This window comes from Dipodomys ordii, unplaced genomic scaffold, assembly GCF_000151885.1.
Source record: "Dipodomys ordii isolate 6190 unplaced genomic scaffold, Dord_2.0 Scaffold51, whole genome shotgun sequence".
In the NCBI taxonomy this organism is placed as follows: domain Eukaryota; kingdom Metazoa; phylum Chordata; class Mammalia; order Rodentia; family Heteromyidae; genus Dipodomys; species Dipodomys ordii.
The window spans coordinates 5,330,574-5,346,119 of NW_012267267.1; the positions used below are offsets into that span (position 1 = coordinate 5,330,574).

The following is a 15,546-nucleotide window of genomic DNA, read 5'->3' on the forward strand; positions in this document are numbered from 1 at the left end:
AAACAGAGTAACTATAGCAAAAATTGCTGAGGTTGTGACCTAAGTGTTAGAGTGACTGCCTAACAAGTATACAGGTCTTGAGTTCAAACTTCAGTCCTGCCAAAGCACACACACACACACACACACACACACACACACACACACACACACACACTGAAAGAACATGCTTCAAAGCCACAAAGCACCTTGAGTTCTGTGATGGTTTAAGGACCGATAATTGTTTACTACTTGGCTTACCATGTGCCAAGCAGTATTCCAAGCCTTTACATATATTAATTTATTTAAGCTCCCAATAATACTGTGACCTAGGGACTGTACTAGCCTGATTTTAAGGTAGAAACTATGAATCACAGATTAAAGAATTGCTACAGTCACAGGCACACCTACTAAATAGAGCAGAGAGTGTACCTCTTGATCTGTCTCTAGAGCCCATTCTTTAATTTTCATATTATATCTACTTTCTATTCTTACAATTGAGTGAAAGACAAAAGGTTTATACAATCTGAAAAGAAACCAGAGTATCAGAATTTGTTTAGAAACCCTTGTTTAATTGGTGTATATTTTCCATCTTTTCTTCCTTTCACCTTCCTTCCCCTTCTCCCACCTGTCCCTTGGGGTTTCATTCTGACAGGTTCCATTCATGCATACAATCTACTCCAGCTAACTTACCTACTCTCTTTCTCTTATTCCCTTCCCCTCTTAAGACAATTTAATAGTTTTGGTTTTATTTTCATATATGTCTATAAATACTTTGACCCTATTCACCCCATCTTCACTCTGTTCCTTCACCCTCCCTTTCTAGCTGATACTTGCCCCTCAACAGAGCTTGTTTTATTTTCCTGTCAGTCATTTTTAGTGTAAGCTAATTGCACAAAGTTTTTACCGTATTATTTTACACACATGTATTATATTTGAAGCAGAATACCTCCTCGATCGCTCTTTCTTTCCCTAACCTGTTGTTTGCTTTACCCTCTTTTGTATGAAGCTAATCTCTTCTGCCTAGCTCATCAAACACATACTGTGTTTGATGGAATGGGGTCTTAGGAGATGCTAGAATGGAAAATAAAGCCAGTTAAACTACCTTGTTGAAGGTTTCTCCTCTAACATTTGTCTTCTGGATCCCTTGTGAAACACCCCCTCCCTCACTTTGAAATTACACTTCCTTTTCTACTTTTTCTGTTTTTCCAGGAAGGACTTATTCATGGAGATCTCTCAGGCAAGTGAGGGATCTGAATTGGCTGTGACTCTGGGAACCAAGCAAAGGCCACTGTGATACAGTGGGCTGTGGTGAGCAGGCCAGCTGCTTCACATCTCTGGATTGATAGGCTTGCCTTTTGTCATAGGATGAAGAACAAAGCTGAGCTAACATAATGGAACCCTTTTGTAACCCTAGCACCTGGGAGGCTGAGGCAAGAAGATTGGGAGTTAGAGAGAAGCCTAGGCTATATAGCAAGACCCTATCTCAAAACAAAAACATCATCTCCACCCCCTAACCCAACAAACTAGCTACATAAATAATGGATTAGTCTGACAGGGTGGTACACATCTGTAACCCCAGCCACTCAGAAGGTGGAGATCAGAATGACTGGGGCTAGTGGCTAATCCAGATAAAAAGTTAGCAAGATGAGATTCCAGTCCTTAAGTCAATAAACAAACTCAAGGGTGGTGGTGGGTGGGAGGTGGAGGGCTGGTGTGGTAACTCTTTGGGATCCGGCAGTAAGACCCAAACCTGGGTGCTAAGGTTCAAACATCTCACTTTAAATACATGCTGGGGGGGGGTAGAGGAGGGGGAGGGTGGGAAGGGATGGGAAGGGAAAACAAAGGAGGAGGCTACAATGCTTGATAAGAAATGTACTCATTATCTTGCCCATGTAATTGTAACCCTCTGTACAGTATTTTCACAATAAAAAAGAAATGTACTCATTATCTTGCCCATGCAATTGTAACCCCTCTGTACAGTATTTTCAAATAAAAAAAGAAGTTAAAAATAAAAATAAATAAATAAAAAATAAATACATGCTGAATGGAATTACCAACCAGTTGTGGGTGTGGACTTCCTAGCTGGTTGTAGGCTAGCCTGTACAACACTTCAGGACCTTGTCTCAAAGAGACAAGATTAAATAAATGACAGAGGTCTGTTTATCCTCTTATTAGATGTACAATTCCAAGCAAAGCTCTGAAAAAGCATTACTATATGATTATGTTTGGAGGGAAAACCATAAGAATTCATTATGTGGCTTTCTAGTTTTTCACCATCATCCTGAAGTGGGGAAATAAAAGGAACTGATTTTTATTTTGGCAATAAAATGTCCAGCAATTGTATGAAAACTAGAATGATGTGGAAGATAGTTATAGGAACTAATCGGGTGGGAAATTGAGAACTATGTGTAAAATGGAAACAAGTCAACAGAATATTGAGTCCTAAGTGGATCATGCTAATAATCACAGATCCCTGGAAGGCTGGGGCAGGAGGATCAAGCGTTCAAGACCAGCCCAAGCAAAATTAGCGAAGTCCTGTCTCAAAAAAAGAAAATACAACTGGCGATGTGGCTCAAATGGTAGAGCACTTTCCTAGCATGTGCAGACTCCTAGGATCAATCTCCGGTGCTATTAAAGGGAGGATGAAGAAAACAGAATTTGTTCTAGTGGTGTATGCCATAATCCAAGCATTAAGGAAGTGGAGGAAGGATACTGCCATCAGTTCGAGGTCAGTCTGGTCTATGTATTTGAGACCCTGTCTTAAAAACAAAAGTGCATAGAAGATTGGCAAATGTGGTGTGTGTGGGTGTGTGTCAAAAAGAGACAGTGATGAGTTGAGTGTGTCGGAGGCCCAATCTCCTGCACACCAAAGTCCTGGAATCAGTTGACTACATTGGTCTTGACCACAAATGAGTTACAACCTCTCCTCTCTTTCCCCAAGGCATGTGGGCTTTGGAATCCATTAGGCAAAAGTCAAAACCCTGGCTAGAAGCAGTGCACAGTGCTTGGGGACTCCTTGTCTATAATTCCAGATACTGGGAAGGCAGAGATTGGAAGAATAGTGATTTGAGGCCAGCTCAGGCAAAATAAATAAAATAAATTAATTCATTTAAAAAGTTAAGGAAATTCTATCTCAGTGGAAAAGCTGGGCATGATGTGGTCCACGTCTGGCATCTCAACTGGGCAGGAAGTAAAGCGGGATGGTGGTCCAGGCCCATCGAGGTAAGAAAAGTGAGATCCTATCTGAAAAATAACAGAAAAAGAGGAATGCATGTGTGTGTGTGTGTGTGTGTCCCAAAGAGAGAGGCTCTTAGTTCAAACTCCAGTACTGCCTCCCCCAGAGACAGAGAGACAGAGACAGAGAGACTCAATCTGTAAAGTAACTTCTTTTGGCACCAGATTGGGTCCTTTGTTCTTGATTTTCTATTCCGAGCTCTGGAAATAGTCGGTCCCATTAACAGGTGCTGCTGGATCCAACGCCGCTGAGCAGATGAACGACTGCATTTCCACATCTGTGCCTCGAGAGGTTGCATAATGAGATGCCACCGCCTCGGACTTGATGGACAGCAGGTACTCAAGTTGTATTTTTCCTCTCTCTTCACAATAGGCCCGGTCCCTAGGCGACTAAATAAAAAGAGAACTCGTATGTCCTCCTTTCTCCCCCGCAGTCCTCGCGGGTCGGCGCGGGGGGGGGGGGGGGCGCTGGGGGGGGGGGGGGCGCGCCGGCGGTTCGGGCGCTGCTGTCTCCGGGCTTACGTAAGGATCGAGTCCTGCTTGGCCAGCGGGGCTGAGAGACCAGGCGGGCGGAGGCGGCGCCGCCCAAGGGGGAAGCCAAGCTGGGCGCCCGGTTGAGCCGTGGGGCGCCGAGGTGTGGGCTCATTGCGCCGGGCTCTGCTTGCGCCCCGCGCGTGGGAGCGCACGGGCAATTCAGGGCGGAGGTGGACCCTTCGGTCCGTCTGCGCGCGGGCGGCGGGGATGACAGCCGCCGGGGAAGGTGGGGCGGGGTGGGGGGGGCGAGGAGCGGACTCCACGGCGGCCCACGTGCAGGACCCGGCGGGAGGGAGGGGAAGGGGGGGCTGAGCCCCGGACCATTGTGTGCGTGGGGCTGCGGGGGCGCACTTGGGAGTTAGTCCGATCCCGATTGGCTCGGGGATCACTCGGCGAGCAGGGCCCCCCGCCCCGATCTTTGAGAGGGCGTGGGGAGTGAGATCGAGGAAAGGATGGAGGTGGGACCTCTGCCCCCCCTCCCCCGCGTGGGCGGACGGTGAGGGGCGGGGGCTCGGCCCCGGGCGGGGCGGTGGCGGAGGGCGGGGCTGCGGGGAGGGGTTTGTCTTCAAGTCTCTCCTCCCCACCGTAGGGGCGGCAGGCGCGTCCCCGCGCGAGCAGAGAGGGTGCCCGAGACGGGGGCCGAGAAACAAAGTTCCCGGGCTGTCTGCGGGGCTACAGTCGGGGCTGCCCGTGGGGCCGCCGGAGCCATGGCTTCCAAACTCCTGCGCGCGGTCATCCTCGGGCCGCCCGGCTCGGGGAAAGGCACGGTGTGCCAGAGGATCGCCCAGAACTTTGGCCTCCAGCATCTGTCCAGCGGTCACTTCTTACGGGAGAACCTCAAGGCCAACACGGGTGAGGGGCTGAGGAGGCGCGGGAGGGGGAAGCCCGGCGGGATCGGCTGAGAGGTGTGTGTGTGTGTGTGTGGTGGGCGGGGGGGGGGAGGAACGGTCCGGACCGGGGTCGGGGCTGGGTCTCTGCGCCCTCCCCCCGCCCGCCTGTGGCTGTGCGGGCTCGTACGTGCCGGAGCGCATGCAGCCGGCGGCCGGCGATCGCGCGGCTTAACCGCGCCCCGGAGGAGGCTGAGGCTGGTGGGGAGGAGAGTGGGAGGTGCCCGCGGCTCCTCTTTTCACCCCATTCCTCCTGCTGGGGTGTATATGTCGGGGGGGGGGAGGTGGGAGAAGCCTTTGCCCAGCCGGCGGGGAGAGCGAGAGGCAGACAGTGGAAAACTCCCAGCTTGGCTCGCAACGCTGTCTCCTAAAGGCAAAAACCATCTCCCAGCCCTGGGGTGGGGTGGGGTGGGTCCCCTCCGTCCTCTTCCCCCAGGTCCTAGAGAGCCGCGCGCCCCCTTCTCCCGGGGCCCAGCGGCGCCCACCTGTGGGAGTCCCTCCGGTGCGCGCGGGGGGCACCTGTGGCTGCGCCGGGCTCGCCGGCGCGCGCCCCTCCACTCCCTCGGCCGGGGGAGGGGGGCAGCTCCCTGGGCGCCTGTCCGTTCTGCCACCGCCTTCTTAGGTAAACTCTTCCTCCCCCTCACCCCCCCCCCCACCGAGGCCCCCTTCTCTCCAAACTGAGGGCCTGGCCGCCCGGAGACTTGTTGGAAAGTCGTTCTGATAAATTACATTTGAAGCCCTGGGCGGCGTGGTGAAGTTGGGGATTGGTATCTAGATCGCCTCCATCACTTAGTCTGACAGTGTTCGGTTCCTGCCTGCCCCTCCCTTGTCTCCCACCAGTTCCAAGGGAGTAGCGTTAACCAGTGAGAGGTAGCCGCTGGGATGCGGTGGGTGGGCGGGCAGGTAGGGGTGGGGAGGCGGTGACCCTTCCCGGATGCTGACACTAGTAATTAGCAACTTCCTTTAGGACAACCTGTTATTGCCTACCGGGTCCTTCACCGTTACAACTCTCCTTGGTTTTCGGGGTGGTTGTTGCTCCTGGTGGACTAATTATCCGGAGATCTGCATTTTAGAAACAGCTATTCGCATGAGAAGGTGGGTGGAGGACAGTGCAGGCAAAAGCCAGCCAGGAATTGAGAAATGTACTGAGGTAGTTTTTATTCATCATACCTCCGCCACCTCCTCTGGTGTTCCAACTCAAGGCCTTGAGCTTCATTCCCTCTTAAGCAGGTTGCAAAGCACCCCTTGATTTTGATTCTTACGGATACTTCTCACCCCGATGTCTCAGATGGATGCAGTTCTATGGTATCGTTAGCTCAGATGGTTTAAAAAAAAAATCTTTGCTGGGGGCTGGGAAGGTAGCTCAGTGGTAGAGTGCTTGCCTTGCATGCATGAGGCCCTGGGTTCAATTCCTCAGCACCACATAAGCAGAAAAAAAAAGCCAGTTGTGGCACAAGTGGTAGAGTGCTAGCCTTGAGCTGAAGAGCTCAGGGACAGCGCCCAGGCCCAGAGTTCAGGCCCACGACCGGACCCCCCCCCAAAAAAAATCTTTGGTGGTACTTGGGGGTACTGAGGTAAACATCTCACTCTTTAATTTTTTTTTATTTTTAAGCCAAGAGCTGGTGAGTCACTCCCGTAATTCTAGCTACTCAGGAGGCTGAGATTGGAGGATCGTAGTTCAAAGCCAACCTAGGCAGGAAAGGTCCTGAGACTCTTTTCTCCAGTGTACTACCTCCCCTCTAGCTGTGGCCCATGCTCAAGCCCCAGTCTGAGCACAGAAGTAATTGAGATAGGGCATTGTCCAGGCTGTTTTTGCATTTGGCAATCCTCTGCCTCAGTTTCCAGAATAGCTGGGATGACCGGTTTGTCCCAGCACACCTGGCTCTATTTTAATACCACAATCAAATGCTGCATTTGGCATGTAGTCTTCTGAGGGAAAAGTCGAATGGTTTTGTGGGTAGATTGGGCTCTCCGGGGTGGGGAAATAGAGACAGTGGTAAAGGCTTTACTAGACTGACCGTGTCATACAATCTCTTATACCTGGACTGGATGGTTTACTTCTACTTCTGACTTTTGGAAGTTTACTGGAAATAAGAACCTGGATCCTCGGGGCTGGGAAGGTGGCTCAGTGGTAGAGCACTTGCCTTGCATGCTCAAGGTCCTGGGTTCGATTCCTCAGCACCACATAAGAAAAAAGCCAGAAGTGGTGCTGTGGCTCAAGTGGTAGAGTGCTAGCCTTGAGCTGAAGAGCTGAGGGACAGTGCCCAGGCCCAGAGTTCAGGCCCCACGACCAGACCCCCCCCCCCAAAAAAAAAGAACCTGGATCCTGAGATCGTAGTTCCCTGAATAGCTAGAATTACAGGCATGAGCCACTGATGGCCTGGTGGTATTCTCACTTTTTAAAAACCACTTTAATTTTCCTTAGTTTCTGTTCTTTCAGATAACTTCATCTCCTGTCTTGTTTTCTCCTGAAGCTAGAAGATGGCTTCAAAATGTTTAGATTTTCTTTGCTGTTGACAATCAAGTATTTGCTATTATTATTTTAACACTGCAGTTTCAACTCCAGGACCTCATGTTGCACTCTACCACTTGAGTCATGCCTCCAGCCCCTTTTTTGCAGTGTTTTGTGACAGGGTCTCATTTGGATCCACTAGCTGGGATGACAGGTACATACCACCACTCCCCGGCTTCTTCCAGAGGGAAATGGTGTCTTGAGAACTTACTTTGCCCAGGCTTTCCTGGAACCATAATCCTCTTGTCTAATTTATTTGCATGAAAACGGATTTGAACACGTTTTCCTCCCAGTTTATTTATTTGTATGTACTGATTCAAATAATTTTTCAAGGAGAGAAGAGCAATAAAGGATTCCAATTTGTTCCCAGTGAAAAATTTTTGGGGGCGTGATCTCAGATTATTTTTTCTCTCTTAGAAGGTCTAAGTAAGAATCTTAGAGGCCCACTGCATGGTAAATAAGCAAATCCATAGTCTTCAGTTTTCAATCTATTGCCTGCTGTTTGCTTTTAGTTAATCTGCTGGTAGAAAATCACCACAGTCCTGTTGTATGTCCACTTTTACAGTTGAAAGTCTGAAGGAAATGGTGAAACATAGTAAAACCCCAGGAAATGGAACCTTTGTAGCATTTTGAATTGGAAAGTAGCTCAGGCCATCTGCTGCCACCTGGACTTGGTCATAGCCCTGACCACACGATTGCCTCCTGCAGCCACTGCCTGGTGAAAAGCTGCCTGGCAGGAAGGGACCACGGTGACCTCATTGCTTCTGTGAATGCAGACTTCCCTCATGTACCGTGGCAGAATCCATTCCTTTCCTCTACATATGCCTTGTTGATTCTGTTGCTGCTATGGAATATAGTTACAGTGCAGTATAATAATGAATGTCTAATTCATCCAATATGATATTTAGTACCTGCTAAGGGTTTCTTTACAAAGTACAGTACAAAGAGCTCAGATTATTTTTCTCCCTTGGAAGATCTAAGTAAGAATCTTAGAGGCCCACTGCTTGGTAAATAAGCAAATATTCCAGTCTTTTTATTTTATTGATTACCTGCTGTTTGCTTTTAGCTAATCTCCTGGTGGAAAAGCACCATAATCTTTCTGTTTATAGTTGAAAGTATGAAGATACTCTGTGTCCCTTGTCCCTTCTACCTATATTGTATTCCACTTACCACTCTGAAACGGGGCTGTGGTGAACTGCTGGAAACCATTAAAAAGGGCTCAACAGGTCTCTGTTGAAGGCGTGAGTAGCAATTTTGGTCTCCATTTTCCCTTCCATCAAGCAATAGAATCCATTCTGTTTAACTAGCTTTGATTTACCATGAAAGTTTCTACTTACTAAGGGTCTGAGATTAGCTTCCTGATAGTTGTGATTCTTTGCCTGGCTAGGCAGCCTGGAGCAGCTCAGGCTGAGGCTTATCAAATACCTTATTTGGGAATACACCCTGATCTTTGGCTTACTTTTTTTTTTCTTTTTTAAGAATGCTCTGTGAGGAAAAGAATGGGGAGTTGCCTTAGGTTGCCAGGTGCTGGGTCCTATACTCTCACTCACAGGAGTTCACTTCTTACCTTGAGGTGTGTCTGTTTGTGTGCATGTATGTGTGGTAAGTACACGTACAGTGGCACTCCCCAGAATGGGCCACATCAAAAATTCTAGGTCTAGCTGATATTTAGCTGGTCACTGTGGCTCACACCTGTGATTCCAGCACTTGTGAGGCTGAGCAGGAACTTGATTGATCTCCAGTTCAAGGGCAACCTGTGTTGCTGTATAACGAGACTCTGTTTCGGGAAAAAATTCTGTTTCTTGTTTTTTTTTTTTTTTTTTAGTGATAGCTCTTTAAAATTAAAAAAAAATTAGATTGGACAGCATTTATACTCTTTTTTTTTTTTTTTGAGTCTGGTTGTGGGGCCTGAACTCTGGGCTTGGGGGCTGTCCCTCAGCTCTTCAGCTCAAGGCTAGTGCTCTACCACTTGAGGCACAGCGCCACTTCCGACTTTTTTCTTTTTGCTTATGTGGTGCTGAGGAATCGAACTCAGGGCCTCATGCACGTAAGGCAAGTGCTCTACCACAGAGCTACCTTCCCAGACCTATACTCTATTTTTTAAAGTAGGTATTATCAAAAGCAAAAACACTAGGTTGTTAATAATCCAGTCTTTACACAAAAACAGAACACTTGCTTTGGAGAAAAACAGCCATTTCATTTTCTAAACTGGAGGTTAATTTCTCTTTAAAGAAAAGAATCTGAACAGCACTTTTCCACTTTTCTAAGCCTATAACCTTTTTTATTTTACTTTATTGTAAGAGTGATGTACAGAGGGGTTACAGTTACGTAAGTAAGGTAATGAGTACATTTCTTGTCCAACATTGTTACTCCCTCTCTCATTTTCTCCTACTTACGAGAATATTATTTGAAGTACTAGACAGATAAAAAATTCACATTCTTCTACAATACTGGATCTGTTATCTCAAATCCTAGTTGAAGTGCTGGACAGATTAAAAAATTCCACATTCTTCTATAATACTGGATCTGTTATCTCAAGTGCAGGAAAATTGGCAAGTTTCTATTTGGAAGCATCATGGAGTTGACTGAAAAGATGTTCAAGAGCAAACCTGTTTCTGTTCTTAATATTAACTGCAGTTCTTGCTGGATTTTTGTAACTAGAACTAGTGTTTCAAGTTAGGCTATAGACTAAACCTCTCTGAGAAGAGGACCTGGTTCAAAGGCCTCAGGGTTTTTGGGTACTGATTAAGTACAACTCTGTGTCTTATGTAAGAGTGAACATTTCTGAGACTTGAAGGATACTGTGTTGAAAGACATGAGAGTCAGAGTTCAGCAGTGCATCCAAGTGAACTTTAAGTGGCAGATCTTTTTGTAGACCATACAAAGACTTGTGGCAAGATTTCTACAGTATGCTATATTCCATTTTCTATCCTCACGTGGTAAAACTTGGGAAAAGACCAGGTCAAGCAGTGCCTGACCTTCTACAGTCTATGTGCCCATGCCACATCCAATTCTTAGTTTTTTGTTTTTTTTTTATACTGGGGTTTGATCTTATGGCAAGTGCTGTACTACTTGGAGCAAGTGTCTTGGCAGGCTTCACTTCTGCCTCCTGAGTAGCTAGCTAGGATGGCAGGTGTTATTTTTGAGTCCTTCTGCTTGGGCTTTTCACGTGAATTAGCACTATTTAGGCTTGAGTCAGGCATTCCAGAATGTTCTACACTTGTGCACATCGTTAATCTTTGAATGATCTTCCCTCCCCCGCCCCACCCCTACCCTCTTCAGTCATAGGGCTTGAACTCTGGGCCTGAGTGCTGTCCCTCAGCTCTTCAGCTCAAGGTGAGCACTCTGCTACTTGAGCCACAGTGCCACTTCTGGTTTTCTGGTGGTTAACTGGAGCTAAGAGTTTCATGGACTTTCCTGCCTGGGCTGGCCTTGAACCATGCCTCGTTAGTTGCTAGGATTACAGGCATTAGCCATCTGCACCTGGCCGTACATGGTCTTTTTTTTTTTAATTTAAAATTTATTTTCTTTCTTTCCTTCCCTCTCTCCCTCTTTCCTTCCTTCCTTCTTTCCTTTTCCTTCCTTCTTCCTTCCCTCATCTCTTTCCCTTCCTTCCTTCCTGCCTTCCTGCCTTCCTGCCTTCCTGCCTTCCTTCCTGACTGTCTCTATTTCTTTTCTGGTAGTGGGGCTTGAACTCAGAGGCCGCACATTGTCCCTGAGCTTTTTGGCTCAAAGTTAGCACTTGTACTATTTGAGTCACAGCTCCATTTCCAGCAGTTTGTTACTTAATTGGAAATAAGAGTCTCATTGACTTTTTGGCCTGAGCTGGCTTTGAACTAGAATTTTCAGATCTTAGCCTTCTGAGTAGTTAGGATTACATGCATGAGCCACCAATGCCCAACTTATTCTATTCTTTTTTTAATTGTATTTTGTTAAAAACTAACCAGGGCTGGGAATGTGGCCTAGTGGTAGAGTGCTTGCCTAGCATACATGGAGCCCCAGGTTCGATTCTTCAGGACCACAAATTCAGAAAAACCCGGAAGTGGTGCTGTGGCTCAAGTGGTAGAGCACTAGCCTTGAACTGAAGAGCTCAGGGACAGCACTCAGGCCAAGAATTCAAGCCCCAAGACTGACACCCCTCAAAAACCCCCAACAACAACAAACTAATTTTATAACCTACCAATTGGTTGCGACTTTCATTTTGCTACACACTGATGGACTCTGGCTAATGAGAGTTTTATATTAATCATGGCACAGCTATAATAATTAATAGTAGCTAGATTGTGCACATAAAATAACCCGATACATAGGAGAAACTATAAATTACTTCTTTCCTCCTTACAAGGATGATGCAAGAAGGTACCACATTGACATACTTAAAAATATTGCTATTTCTTGCCCATTCTGTGGACTTGCCCAGCCCCTCCACTTCCCCCCCCATCATATTTGGTGATATGTTAACCAATTATTTGATAATCTGTTATTCCTTTCACTAAAAAATATATTTTGTTCCCATGTTCTGTGTTTCTTTTTTTTTAATTTTAAACAGTATTACTATTGAGGTCAGTCTTGGCCTTGAACTTGATCTTTTTGATTTGCCCTCCCAAGTAGCTGAGTGATTACAGGTATGAATCACAATGCTCAGCTCCTGTGTTCTTAAATCATCTTCACATACATTCTAATCTCTGTATAATACACTATTCATTCAACAGTTTTTTGTTTTTTGTTTTTGTCGGTTGTGGGGCTTGAACTCTGGGCCTGGGCGCTGTCCCTGAGCTCTTCAGCTCAAGGCTAGTGCTCTACCACTTGAGCTACAGCGCCACTTCCGGTTTTCTGGTGGTTTATTGGAGATAGGAGTCTCACGGTCTCTCCTGCCTGGGCTGGCTTTGAACCGAGATCCTCAGATCTCAGCCTCCTGAGTAGCTAGGATTACAGGTGTGAGCCACCAGCGCCCGGCTCATTCAACAGTTTTTTAATGTACTTATTCAAACATCCCTTTTTTCTTAAGAGGTTAGAGCCCACATGGGAATAGGTGGTAATAGGTGGCATATGTTACAGAGGAAAGGAATTAGTGATTTGATCACTAGGGTTATGATGGCAGTCCTGGGTGGTGTGATTGGGGAAGGCCTCTCCAGGAGGGCTTGGATGTCTCCAGAACGCATAAACAATGAGTGGGCATGCCATAACATAGGAGCAGACTGTTCCAGGGAGAAGGAGCAGCCAGTGCTAGGCCCTTAGGTGAGAACATACATCGCTGGAGGAACAGTGAGGAAAGTCCCCAGGGAGCAGAAGGGGTGTGGATACTCGCCAGAACAGAGATGTGAGCAGGTGCCAATGAGATAGAGCTTTGAGGACTAGATTTGGTTTTGAGGGCACTAGGAAATGACTGAAGGGTGTTGATCTTGTAAGAATGGTCTTTTTGCATGCTGTAGTGATGCTAGGTAAATAAGAGTGACACTAGGAGCGTCCTGGGTTGGCTCAAGCCTGTAATCCTAGTTTGGGAGGTGGACCTAAGGTGAAGGGAAAGATTGTAGTTGGAGGCCAGCCTGAGAAGGGTGGGGGAGTCTGTGAGATACCATCTGAACTTGGATTCAGTGGTATGCTCCTGTTATCCTGTCTACAGGAGAAAGCACAAATAGGATTGCAGGCCAGGCCATCCGTGGCCTAAAAAGTGAGACCCTATTTTGAAAATAACCTATGTGGTGGGGGGGAAGTATTAGGGCTGGCAGACTGGCTGGAGTGATAAAGCGTCTGCTTTGCAAGTGCAAGACCCTGAGTTCAAATCCCAGTACCACCACACACACACACACAAAGAGTAACAGTAGGTAGACTTCAGTGACTCAAACTTGTAAATCTAGCTACTCAGGAGGATAAGATCTAAGGATCACTGGTTCAAAGCCATCCTTGAGATTCTTATATCCAATTCACTACCAAAAAACCAGAAGTGGAGTTGTGGCTCAAGTAGCAGAGCCTTAGATTTGAGCAAAAAAGCTAAGGGACAACATAAGGCCCTGAGTTCAAGCCCTAGTACCGGCAGAAAGAAATTCCACAAAACTCAAAGCAAAACAAAAGAGCCCATCCAGTAGCCCTATGGAGTCCAGAGTGGGTAAAGAGAGTGGACTATGGTGAAGGAAGAAAAATAAAGGGAGATTATGTATAAAGGCAGAGCCTGATAAGTTGTCTGTGCAAAGTGCGAGGGAGAAAGCTCATAGGAACTTCTAAGGTTTTGGCCTCATCACCAGGATGACTATGCTGAGGGTTGGACAAGCAAGTGTCTATCCTGTCTTGGGTAGAAAGTGTTCAGTATTTGCTGTTTCAGGTCAGACTCTCCTTACATGGCCTGTTGACAGGCACCAGTACTCCAGTGGTGGATGCAGGAGGATCTCCATTTCAAGGCCAGCCTAGCCTACTGGGAAAGACCCTGTCTCAAACCTCAAACAAACCAGAAACAAAAACAGTTAGGAAGAACACTCTATGTAAATTACTGCATTAATATATCTCCTTGGAAGAGGTTTCTAGGAATATAACTACTGGGCCATAGCCGTTTTTAAATCATAGGAGCAGAAGAAGTCCTAAACCATACAGGTACTACTTGATTTAGCAACTTATTCTTTAACCTAAATGTTTTAGGTGCATACAGATACGCATAGGCATATATGCATATATACATTTATATTGTAAATTTAATATGTATATTTAAAATGAAACTTTCTGGTTATGCAGGTTATCAAGACTTAGAAAATTGAGAAAGATGAAATCAATCATGCCATCCACTAATAGGCAGGAAATTCTTACTGCTAAAGCTTGTATGCAGCCTATCCTGTTTGCTTTTAGGAATTTACACATAAACACACCAGGTTTAACAAAACTAAAAAAATAAAACTAAGGAAGATGGTTTGTAAATCAAATATCACCTAGACATTTAGTCCCTAAATATATTCTGCTATTCATTATTAAATTTAGACCATTCTAAGTACAGTTTTTCACTTGTGGAAAAGTAACTTCTGTGTGTGTGTGTGTGTGTGTGTGTGTGTGTGCGCGCGTGTGCGCGTGTGTGCGTGTGACGGCGCAGTCTGGTATTAAGCTTTAACTCGGTCTGGGCTCTGTCTCTGAGCTTTTGTGCTCAAGTCTAGTTTTCTACCGCTTGAGCCACACCTCTGCTTCCAGCTTTTTTGGTGATTAGTTGGAGTTAGGAATCCCATAAACTTTCCTGCCCAGGCTGGCTTTAAGTTTTGATCCTTAATTAGCTCTTAGCTTCCTGAGTAGATAGGATTGCAGGTATAAGCCACTAGTGCCCAGAACTCGTGTTCTCTCTCTCTCTCTCAGTGATTTTTATTACCATGCATTAGTTATATGGGTGTGGGGGGGGAGGTGGTTCATTGTGACATTTCAATACATGCAGACAGTGTACACAATCTACCTCATCTCCTCTATCTCTCCTTCCTGCTTCTTAAAATACTGTTAACATGTGTTCTGTTTTTATATATATAAAATTCTTTGAGGAGCTGGGAAGGTGGCTCAGTGGTAGAGTGCTTGTCTTGCATGCATGAGGCCCTGGGTTCGATTCCTCAGCACCACATAAGAAAAAAGAAAAAAGCCGGAAGTGGCGCTGTGGCTCAAGTGGTAGAGCACTAGCCTTGCGCTGAAGAGCTGAGGGACAGCGCCCAGGCCCAGAGTTCAGGCCCCACAACTGGCCAAAAAAAAATTCTTTGACTTATTTCCCTTTTTCTCTCTCTTCCTTCCCACTAGTATGTGCCCCTAACATTTCCTATTTTACTTTCCTTTAATTTTTTCCCACCCCCTCCCCTGGAATATTAATTGTGCAAAGGAGTTTCACACTGGGAATTTACATGTGCATATATTATAATTTGGTCAGATTTTATTATGCTAGTCTATTCTATCAGTCTGGGTGTGAAGATTTATGGACCTGGAAATTGTTTTCTAGCTGGGTGTCTGTGGCTTATGCCTTGTTAGTCTTGAGTAAAAAAGCCAGCCTTGAGCAAAAAAGCTCAGGGATAGTGCCCAGACCCCAAATTCAAACCCAAGACCATCACACACATACATACACACACACACACACACACACACACACACAGACAAATGTATTGTATGTAAAGGATTAGCGAGTTAGATGTCATTTATGTCTTTTTCACTTAGCAAACCCAAGTTAAAAAAAATTGTAATTAGGGGCTGGGAAGGTGGCTCAGTGGTAGAGCGCTTGCCTTGCATGCATGAGACCCTGGGTTCGATTCCTCAGCACCACATAAGCAAAAAGAAAGAAAGCCAGAAGTGGCGCTGTGGCTCAAGTGGTAGGGTGCTAGCCTTGAGCTGAAGAGCTGAGGGACAATGCCCAGGCCCAGAGTTCAGGCCCCACGACGGGACCTCCCCCAAAAAATTGTA

The 15,546-nt window shown here is 46.3% G+C and overlaps 1 protein-coding gene across 1 annotated transcript in view; it reads left to right on the forward strand.

The window, feature by feature from the left end:
* The first annotated feature begins 4,292 nt into the window (after window positions 1-4,292).
* The window catches only part of Ak4 (adenylate kinase 4), a 64,450-nt gene continuing 53,196 nt past the window's right edge, over window positions 4,293-15,546 (forward strand). Inside the window, exon 1 of the mRNA XM_013020630.1 lies at window positions 4,293-4,599. Coding sequence (XP_012876084.1) covers window positions 4,455-4,599 — 145 coding nt within the window. The 5' untranslated portion in view covers window positions 4,293-4,454. The remainder of the gene's footprint in view (window positions 4,600-15,546) is intronic.